Source organism: Pinus tabuliformis, chromosome 2_2 (genome assembly GCF_031772625.1).
Source record: "Pinus tabuliformis cultivar Carrire ecotype Pingquan chromosome 2_2, CPIR1, whole genome shotgun sequence".
Classification (NCBI taxonomy): Eukaryota; Viridiplantae; Streptophyta; class Pinopsida; order Pinales; family Pinaceae; genus Pinus; species Pinus tabuliformis.
In genome coordinates, this window is record NC_142300.1 from 1,149,485,288 (window position 1) to 1,149,495,700 (window position 10,413).

The 10,413-nt window shown below is 42.0% G+C and overlaps 3 protein-coding genes across 3 annotated transcripts; all 3 read left to right on the forward strand.

Annotated features, from left to right (window-relative positions):
* Positions 1-1,660: 1,660 nt before the first annotated feature.
* Positions 1,661-3,395, forward strand: LOC149197464 (UDP-glycosyltransferase 74E1-like). The gene is made up of 2 exons (XM_089403918.1): positions 1,661-2,265; positions 2,362-3,395. Exons 1-2 carry the CDS (start codon positions 1,776-1,778, stop codon positions 3,321-3,323), a joined length of 1,452 nt encoding a protein of 483 aa, XP_089260044.1. The 5' UTR covers positions 1,661-1,775; the 3' UTR covers positions 3,324-3,395.
* A 527-nt stretch (positions 3,396-3,922) lies between these two features.
* On the forward strand, positions 3,923-4,806 carry LOC149197465 (threonine synthase, chloroplastic-like). Its single transcript, XM_089408699.1, has 2 exons — positions 3,923-3,956; positions 4,052-4,806. The coding sequence occupies exons 1-2, from the start codon at positions 3,923-3,925 to the stop codon at positions 4,804-4,806; spliced, it is 789 nt and encodes a 262-aa protein (XP_089264825.1).
* Positions 4,807-7,986: 3,180 nt separating this feature from the next.
* On the forward strand, positions 7,987-8,388 carry LOC149197466 (major pollen allergen Lol p 11-like). The gene has a single exon (XM_089408700.1). The coding sequence runs from the start codon at positions 7,987-7,989 to the stop codon at positions 8,386-8,388; it is 402 nt and encodes a 133-aa protein (XP_089264826.1).
* The last annotated feature ends 2,025 nt before the right edge of the window (positions 8,389-10,413 follow it).

Sequence of the window (10,413 nt, forward strand, 5' to 3'; positions counted from 1 at the left end):
CATCGAGCTTGTTATGCTCATTCAAGTATACTTCAATCATTTGATTATTCATCTTGAAGATTTAAAAAAAAAATGACAGGAAAAAAAAATGTTAGATCTACCAGAGATCTATGTCAAAGACAGAAATCGTTGATCTCTGCGAGTCTGATTTCTCGTATTTTCAACAGCCTCTAGTACTGGGTGATCCCTTGCAGTTTACGTGCCCTCTCCACCCAGCCTTCGGGTAAGTCTCCACCACACTGTGCACTCACACCACGACAGTCCACTGATTTGTTACCACGGGCTTTACCCCGAACTTTCTCCACACCGCCACGATGGATTGCCATGGCCTTGCTCGAGTCAAATGTTAAACGGCCTTCACGTAGCCTTCTCTTGGCAACCACCGCCAGGACGCAACCCCCTTTGTTTGCACAATCGGCGTGATTTAGTACCATGGATTTGTGACAATCGATGCAATTGTACAACAGAGATTCGCGACAATTAGCAAAATAAAAACACGTGGAAGTTTCATAGTGGGATCGACGCAATTTTTCCCTCAAACCATGCGACAATTTCGCCTCAATCGCACCTGGCAAATCCTTCACTCAACGTACATGTTTTCTCAGCCCTGTAGCTCTGATACCATGTTAAAAGGTGATGTTTGAATTAATAAAAAAATAGCCACTAGTCAACACTACGAAAGAGAGTTTGAACCAGAAGAGTCTCGCTCTGCAGAACGCTTTACATTGTCCATGTACATCACACATTACATAGGAATGATAGATTTAGGAAAGTTAGAACCATAACCTAAGAAATAGAAACTAATTCCTATCCCGAGGTCTCGTGAACCAACTCTCACTATTCTAAGATATTCTCCATTATCTCTAACAATTTAAAGATACTTAAACTATGTAAAAATATCTACAAAGTAGCCCATGTTCAAATACAATAGTTAATTCATACATTTCCAAATTCAATAATTAAATTAAGCAGCAAGTACCACTAGCTATACAATCTTGTTTCTTTAATGTCCCATGAGTGTCAACTCTCCCTATTTTGTTAACTTAACTTTATAAATAAGAATACTTACCTTACAAAAACAAACAAAAACTATGAAGTAAATTAAAGCGGGATTGACTCATTGATACACGTTTGCTTTCGTCTAAAGCCATACCTATAATATACTAATTTATGCAATTGTACGGTGGACAAATCATTATTGTGCATTTTATGGTCACGGGTCCTCTATGCACATTTTCCCGAAACCTATCGTCCAACGAATCGTATGAAGATATCGGCGTGAAGATCGACTCAACATCATTTTTGTCCTTAAGGGGATGGGGCAGACTTCTGCTACTACAGGACAATGCATGTAGGCAAGCGTTTTCCCTTTCCTTGTATTACGTAGCCCTATTTCGACAGACTATTAGGTGAATTTGAAGACTGTTAGGAAGACATTATAGTCGTAGTTTATTTTTTTTGTTCGACGAGAAATTGGTTATTGATTTGTTAGAAAGCGAAGTAGACCATTTCGCAATTTTATTCAGTGCATCTCATACAGTAGTACGCATAGAGTAAGCCGTGACCTCACTACCTAGAGTGTGGGAGAAGCACTGTTTGTTTTTTAATTGTTTTCTGTGAAAGAGACTACGTATTATTAAAATGAAGAAGCGTTGAAATAAATCAGCGCCAGAGGAGGAGCACCAGGCAAGCTTACTGAGAGGAGTCCAGAGCTTCAGAAAAAGGGAGTAATTTGTACAGTAAGTTTTCGCTGCTAGTCGTTGGAGTTTAGGAGAATGGGGTTTTTGGAAGGGGTCGAGCAGAGCCAACTTCACGTTATGGTGGTGCCCTTTCCGGGGCAAAGCCATATCAATCCAATGTTGCAGTTTGCCAAACGTCTGGCCTCTAAAAATGTCGGGGTCACCTTTGTGATGACGGAGGCAAACCACAAGCGCATATTAAAAGCACAAGGAGCAACACCGGGTGCCTCAAAGAAGTCCGAGGAAGTTCGGTTTGAGACAATCCCAGACGGACTAACTTCGGATTCTGAGAGGAACGACTTGGTGATTTTAACGGAGATGCTATACAAGACAGGAGGAGTGACGTTGGGAAATCTAATAGAGAGTGTCAATGCTCAAGGCGCCAAGATTTCTTGCATCATTCATGACGCTTTTCTTGGATGGGTTACGGAGGTTGCGAAGAAATTTAAGATTCCTTCGGCGTTTTTCTGGACGCAATCTTGTGCAGTTTATTCCATCTATCACCATTTTGTCCATGGAAAACTGGGTAAGTTTTATATTAAAAAAATCGCATCGAAATCTATACTTTTTCATCGTGGTCTCATTACTTCTATTTCTAACTTGATGCTCTTCCTCTTTTCAGCTGCCCAGTTGGAAGAAACACAAAAAGCAATGGGTGGAATAGAAATACCGGGACTTCCACCGCTTACTCTCTCTGATATGCCATCCATTCTACAACCTTCAAGTCCGGACGGGAGTTTCCTGCCAGTCATAGTCGATCAATTTATGTCTCTGCCACAGGCGACATGGGTTCTTGGAAATTCATTTAAAGAACTGGAATCGGAAGAAATAAATTCAATGAAAACGACAGCTCCCATTCGCACTGTTGGTCCCCTCATACCCTCTGCTTTCTTGGACGGACCGAGTCCACGAGACACAGACTCCGTTTCACATATGTGGGAAACGGTAAACTGCATGGATTGGCTGAATACTAAACAACCCGCAAGCGTTGTGTACGTTTCTTTTGGAAGCCTTGCGGTTCTTTCGAAAGAACAAAATCATGAGATAGCTCTTGGGTTGAAGGCCAGTGGGTATTCCTTTATATGGGTTATTCGTCAATCCTCTTCAAAAGGGCAGAGTCAGGCGGACGAAAACTTGCCGGAGGGTTTCCAGGACGAAACCTCCGAACAAGGACTCGTCGTTCCATGGTGTCCTCAGCTGGAAGTCCTTTCTCATGCATCTGTCGGTGCATTTATGACGCACTGTGGGTGGAATTCGACGCTAGAAGGGCTCAGCTTGGGAGTTCCCATGTTAGCGGTTCCCCAATGGAGCGATCAGATAACTAATTCTCTATTCATTGCAGAGAAATGGAAGACAGGATTGAGATTGAGTAAACGATCAGTAGATGGACTGGTTGGGAAGGACGAAGTGGAGAAAGGTATCAGGACGGTCATGGAAAGTGAGCGTGGCATTGAACTAAGGATGAACGCTTTACGGTGGAAGACACTAGCGAGTACAGCGATGATGGAAGGCGGGTCTTCAGACAAAAATATCCAAGAATTTGTCGAGGAGATTGCTGCCAAAGCATCGTTGACTTTTAGTTAACTCGTTCTGATTTTATAAAGAGTTAGAAATAATTAATTTCTAGTGCTCTATAGTAGTAATTCTCTAGTTGAAAAGTTTGTTCTTAAGTAATAGTAATTAAGTAGAATATAGTTTTTCCTAGTTTAGTGTGTGGTTGAGAGAATCTCTCAACCACATTAATGTAAGTCTAAGATAGAATTCCTATCTTGAAACTATTGCTTGTATAAATATGTGTAAATTTCCTCATTCATGATAATAGAATATATTTGAGTGTGTGCTATTTTATCTTGGTATCAGAGCCCTGAGGGCCTGGCCCTTCCTGGGCTTGCCCTGTCCTGGCTAAGGGGAAATAAAAAGTTTATTGAATATTTTATTTTGGTTTGTCCATTTATTTGGTTCAATTTTGGCTAAGTGTGGAAGAGTGTTTAGAATTTTGACTGCTGGCATTGAAAGCAGGGTTGCTGTAAGGTGGCTACAAAATCATGTAATGGCGGAACACCAACTGTGTGTTGGTAGCCGAGGACTGGCAGCGTTGTTGCTGTGTTTTTGGAGTGGTGGCCCGTTGTGGAAAAGATAGGGTGGATTTGTTGGAGTGCAAATCTGCTGCATTGATCGATTCTATGCATATGTGTGGAGACCGCGGATCTGGATCCGGTGTGGATCGTTGCTTTCAGACTCATTGCTGGGGTGAAAGTTGTGCTGCTTCATTGACCGGAGCTGGATCTATTGGTGTGTTGTGAGGCGGTCAGTCTGCAGTAGTGGGAGCTCGAGGTTCCGCGTTCTGGTCGAGTTTTATGCTTCGTGGTGCCGGTATTGCACCGTGGCTGAGGAGGATCGATCAGTGATCGGTGCCAGCTATCTGAAGTCTGCAGGGATACCTGCTATTGTCTTTCTGCCTGCAAATCACATCTCGATTGCACAGTTAGTGCAGCCGATTGCCAATGGTGCGTTGGTGCTCAGTCTCGATACTGATTTCGATGGGTGTATGAGGCTGATCCGGGAGGTGACCGCAGAGTTGCCGATCTATCTGGCGAATTCGCTCAATAGTCTGTGGTTGGAGGGGCAGAAGACTGCAACGATTGAGATCCTGCAGCAGTTTGATTGGGAGGTGCCAGATTGGGTCATTGTGCCTGGCGGGAACTTGGGAAATATCTATGCCTTTTATAAGGGGTTCCAGATGTGCAAGGAGTTGGGCCTGGTGAATGATATTCCTCACCTTGTCTGTGCACAGGCTGCCAACGCCAATCCTCTGTATTTGTACTGTAAGTCCGGTTGGAATGAATTTAAACCTGTGACTGCCAATTCCACCTTTGCCTCGGCCATACAGATTGGTGATCCCGTTTCAATCGATCGAGCTGTATATGCACTGAAGAATTCAGATGGAATAGTCGAGGAGGCTACCGAGGAGGAGTTGATGGATGCTGCAGCTCTGGCAGACCTGAAAGGTATGTTTATATGCCCTCACACTGGAGTGGCTCTTGCAGCATTGACAAAGCTCAGATGAAGGGTTTTGGAGGGCTTTGGAGGATGAGTTTCTGATAGTATCTTAGAGGGTTTTGTGATTTGAAGCTTATAAAGATTAATAGGGGGAAGGGGGATCCGAGTTTAAGTGGTTAGCAATGGAGGCAGTAGTTGGAGCCAGTGGGGTCATTCCCAGTGCATATGTCTCGCCTGCACGCAGAATTGCAAGTTCTCGGATCTCTCGTAAGGTCACATTTAGATTGAGTAATGGGATTTTTTGGGGGAAATTTGAGGTTTTGGCTGTTGAAAGGAGGAAAGAAGATAAATCTGGCATATTGGGTGGTTCCCTAATTGAAGCGGCTAACCAGAGCAGACAATTGTTTGCTCCTGAACTTCAAAATGGTACCCTCGTCAACAGAAGGTCTCGGCGCATATGCAGGGCTCCTCAGGCCATTGCTGCTGATGCGGGTGGTAGTGATGCGCAGGAGTTTGTGCCTCCCCCGAAGAAATTCATGGGAGTTGAGCCAATCACACTGAAGAAGGTGATCCCTCTTGGAATGATGTTCTTCTGCATTCTTTTCAACTACACGATTCTGAGAGACACCAAGGATGTGCTGGTGGTGACTGCCAAGGGAAGCAGTGCTGAGATCATTCCATTTCTCAAGACATTGGGTTCATGATTATTTATACCAAGCTTTCAAATGTTTTATCAAAAAGGGCTCTTTTCTATTCTTGTATATTTCCATTCATTGCCGTCTTTGGGGCATTTGCTTTCGTGCTCTACCCACTAAATAATCTCATCCGTCCCACAGCATTGGCAGATTCCTTACTAAAATTTCTAGGGCCTAGTTTTCTAGGTCCCATTGCCATTCTTCGGATATGGTCTTTCTGTTTGCCTACGGTGTTTTGCGAGAATAATGCAGAAATAGATTTAGTTATGAGTGGTTGAACTGAATTAGTTGTAGGTGGTTGAACAGAATTAGTTATGAGTGGTTAGGTGTTACTCCTATATAAGTGTGATGTAATTGAACAAATAAATTAATGAAATTATCTGCCTGTCCATTTGCTGTAGTTTTCTTGCAAGAATTCAAGTCTGTGGGTCATTTTTTTTTACTGTTTTGTGCTAACCCTGCCTCTGTGGGAGCAGTGGATTGTGGTGCTGTATTTGTTTGCGCTGCTATGCGTGTGAGGCCGCTGAGTCAGGCCGAGTAGAGAGACTGTGTGTGAGTTTTCACTGTTCCAAGTGCTGGTGCTGTCTGTTGAGAAGCAAGAGTTGCAGTGTGTTGTGCGTATGACCAGAACGCGTGAAGACGGCTGCGTGGAGGTTTTTAAACTGTTGCGTGAAGACGGCTGCGTGGAGTGCTGTGCGTTGTGCGTATGACCACCCTTCGAAAACCTGCGGTATTGTTTTCTTTATTAATCAGAAGTGAGGTTTTCTGTTTTTAGAGTGCTGCAGAGTTGAGAATTTGTTTGACCTCATCGATATGCTTACCTCTGGCATACGCGGGACTTGGGAGTTGAAGCTGTTGGGCCATTCAGCGGCTTGAGCTCCATGTATCCCATCAATATTGGTCTGAGTTGGGCTGATTTTTTCAAGGATCAGACGTTCCATTTGTTCTAACTTCCAGCCAAGATTCCTAACATCTACCCTTAGTTGCTGCGAATCAAGGGCGAGGTTGGGCGAGCCTTCATTACGGATGAAATCATCGATTTTCTCGAGGAACTCGCGGATTTCATTCGCGTAATTGAACTTTTCCCGCTCCAGAATATTGCCTGGTGCTGTCGAAGGCTGTCAAGAACCGTTTGCTGGAGTTTCTTTGATTTTCTTGAAACCTGTGTGTCATTGCTGTGTAGGTGCGTCGAGTCTAGAAGTGAAGAGCCAAACGGTGAAGAAGAGAGAACCGTCCGCGTGCTGCCAGAACAGTGGAGTGCTGTGAAGAGAAAGCCGGTTGCGTGGAGTCGTTTTTTTTTCAACTGTTGGTCAGTGAGGAGTGCTGTGAAGAGAAAGACGGTTGCGTGGAGTCGTTTTTTTTTCAACTGTTGATGCGGTGAGCGTACTGATACGTGGAGTGTCTTTGATTCTGCGTGGATCGTGCTGCTTATAATTTGTGGATTTTTTGCAAGCTTACCGTGGTCATATTCTTTTTCAGTCGGCCCGGTTTTCTTTGTTTTGTTGCAAAAATCGTGTAAGTGGGTCTTGTTCAAGAGAGTGCTGTTAGTGAGCACCGTTTGTGACAGGTGATAAAGCTAACTGATATGTCTATTATTTTAGACAATGATCTTTTTAATGATCATTTCCTCATGAACCCGTTTGGGATTAGCAGTGTTTTTGAGTCCATTGACAAAGAGTTTCATGTTGTTGACGATCATGTCCCTGAAGAAATCACTCATGTTGTTGAGGATCACGCTGTTGAAGAAATCACTGAGATTAAAACTTGCCCGGTTGTTAGAAGTTTTATTGGATCTACTTTCAAAGATGACTACATTTTGGTGACTCCTTCGTTGGTTCCTCATGGACAGTGGGGAGAACATGAATTAAATTACCTCGTTCGAGATCTTGCATTGCCTCTCAATCCAAAAGAGGTTGTTGACGTTAAGTATGTAAGCAAGGAGCAAAGGAATTTCATCAGGAAATCCAAAAAGGTGAAGATGAAACTGCACCAACAATGGAAGCAATGGAAAAGGAACAAGCATGGACCTTTTAATAAGAAGACAAAAATGAAATGTTTTGTTGTAAGCCTAGCTGAGACTTAGACCAGCAGGCAAGTTAAAGTTTAAGTCGTCATGATTAAGAATATAGTTTCTTGTATATCGTGCTATAGTATATATTTGTTATATAGTTGGAATTAAGGGGGAGTGGTAGAAAGGTATTAATTCCAACTACCCTCTGTTAATGCAGTAGCTAGATTAGATGTTCAAAGTACAAGTTCTAGAAGTCAGTTAGGTATGGTAGAAAATCCATTTCTCCATTAAGGGAAGATGTGAGAATATTGCAGAAATAGATTTAGTTATGAGTGGTTGAACTAAATTAGTTGTAGGTGGTTGAACAGAATTAGTTATGAGTGGTTAGGTGTTACTCCTATATAAGTGTGATGTAATTGAACAAATAAATTAATGAAATTGTGTCAGTTTTCTGTTTTAAGTTGTTTTTCTTTAAGTTGCCATCAACCATCTTCTGTTGAAAGGAATAATACACAACCCATGAGGAATTTCAACCAACGCCATGATCAGTGAAGAAATTCAATTGCTCGCAAGTGCTGCCACTAATATTGCAGCTGAAGACAAGGCTTCTAGATCTGTCATGGTTACTGGAAATGTGTTCTGCGATGCATATTTAGAGGGCAAGCGCAGTGAAAATGGCTACATTATATCTGGTGCTTCGGTAGCTGTGGAATGCAGGCTCAACAGGAAAACTATGATGACCGTATCCATCAGGGGAGAAACAGATGAAAAAGGTGAATTCAAGGTGGAGCTTCCTTTAAATATTTTTGAGTCTGCTGATCAATTGAGCATGTGCTTTGTGAAGCTGCTCAAAAGCCGTGACAAATCTTGCCGGATTCCCTCAAAGTCTGCACCTGCATCAAGCCTCACGCTACACAACAGGGTCTTTCAGCTACCGCCATGAAACTGCACTTGGATCGTGTTACAGGAAAGGTGTGTTGAGAATGAAGAGGGGTCGAGCAATAGCTGAGAATTTCGATGAAAATTAGACAGTGTATTCCAAGATCTAAAGCAATGGCGTGGACTGGTGCCGCGTGCAACAATGGTTGATCAATTTAACTTCAACCCATGAAGTGTGGCGACTTTGGAGCTCCCAAGACTCCTCAAGGCTTTCCTGATGGTAATCATAAATATCTTTGGTCATGATAAAAGAAATATGTTTCTCTATTGTCTGTAAAGAATATCGTGTTGTTTATAGATAATAGAATTGTCTTGGAATTGATTAATATATTGAGTCTAGCCAACTCAATATGATGTGTAGTGATTTGGATAGAATTGGCTAGTCTAACCAATCACTCGTGTGGAATATGGAAATCCAAGATAACTATTAGACAGATGCCAAAGATAATGTTGAAGATGATCGAAAAGAGGAGGTAAAGGAGAAACGACAATGTTTATGGTGGACAACAAAATAGATGTTTGTTTGAGTTAGTGTGGTTTGTGGAATAGACTCCATAACATGTTATAAACAAGTAGAGTTATTGTAATGGTCATTTTATGTACCCAGAAACTCCAAAATGTTGAATGAAATGTAAGCCTTTTAAAGGTATTTGAAAGTTCGTGGTGATCTTAAAACCACTTTGTAATGGATTGCCTTTGTGGCTGGTTGGTGGTGAGCCAGAAACCATCCATAGAGCTTAGTGGCTACAAGATTTTCCTGGAGGTGGCACATTTAAGTTCCGGATTTTCCCGGTGATGGTAGACAGGATTTGCCTGGGGTGGCACATTTAAGTTCTGGATTTTCCCGGTGGTGGTAGATCAGACTTGCCCGGAGGTGGCACATTTAAGTTCTGGATTTTCCCGGAGGTGGCACATTTAAGTTCCGGATTTGCCCGGTGGTGGCAGATCGGACTTGCCCAGTGGTGCCATATTGCCTGAGTGGCTAACATGTACATGGGAGCTTTCTGCTCGTAGGAGCAGGTGGACTGTAGTAACACCTGACTCACGGTCTCAGATATTGGTGTGTTTGAGCACAAGAGGGTCGGCGCACTTTTCTATCTGACAGTTGCATTGAAAGGCGCAATCAGCGCAACTGTTTGCGATTGTTATTTGGACATGAATATTTGGCTTAGAAAGGCACTGATCTCTCCTTGTTTTTGGAAGTTCTGCAGATGCAATTCACCCAATGGTGGTGGATTTGTAGGTACATATATGCAGTGATAATGGTTAATAGAATCATGTATGCAAAGGACATCCTACAAGACTAGCGGTTGCAGCAATTGCTACCCATACATTCCGGTGGATGGTTGCTCTTTTATATAGACGTCAACATATTCTTTGTTATGTTTGACTACAACAAGACTTTGTGAATCACTAGCATGACAAGTAGTCATTAAGGGGGGGAGTTAGAAATAATTAATTCCTACTTGTCTATAGTTGTAATTCTCCATTTGAAGAGTTTGTTCCTACATAATAGGAATTAGCTAGAATATAGTTTCTCCTAGTTTAGTGTGTGGTTGAGAGAATTCCTCAACCACACTACTGTACGTCTAATATAGAATTCCTATCTTGAGACTATTGCTTGTATAAATATGTATGTAAATTTCCTCATTCATGATAATAGAATATATTTGAGTGTGTGCTATTTTATCTTGAAGGAAATTCAATGAAATAAAAAAAAAACTAAATACATAATATTGTTGTAATAAACTATGAATTATGCTCGTATGAGCGTTGAGTCAGTCAGATTTCAGTGGCGCATTCAAGCTCTTCCTAAAATTATTCCAATGAGTAGCCCATTCAGTGTCTTCATAAAATTATAACAATGATGCCTAATGTAAGCAAAGAGACCTACCCATTTTCCACGAAAAACAAAGAGATCTACTTTATGTCATCCTTATATTGAAATTATGAGAGATGTAAGAGAGTATTAAAACAGATGTAACAAAGTTTATGCTATTACATGATTGAGTAAATTAGGTGCGGGAAT

Bases quoted from the DNA above. Each gene is read 5' to 3' on its own strand.
- LOC149197464 (XM_089403918.1), top strand. From the start codon at position 1,776: ATGGGGTTTTTGGAAGGGGTCGAGCAGAGCCAACTTCACGTTATGGTG. The intron at 2,266-2,361 runs GTAAGTTTTATA...TCCTCTTTTCAG, and splicing joins TTTTGTCCATGGAAAACTGG to CTGCCCAGTTGGAAGAAACA.
- LOC149197465 (XM_089408699.1), top strand. From the start codon at position 3,923: ATGCATATGTGTGGAGACCGCGGATCTGGATCCG. The intron at 3,957-4,051 runs GTGTGGATCGTT...TGAGGCGGTCAG, and splicing joins AGACCGCGGATCTGGATCCG to TCTGCAGTAGTGGGAGCTCG.
- LOC149197466 (XM_089408700.1), top strand. From the start codon at position 7,987: ATGATCAGTGAAGAAATTCAATTGCTCGCAAGTGCTGCCACTAATATT.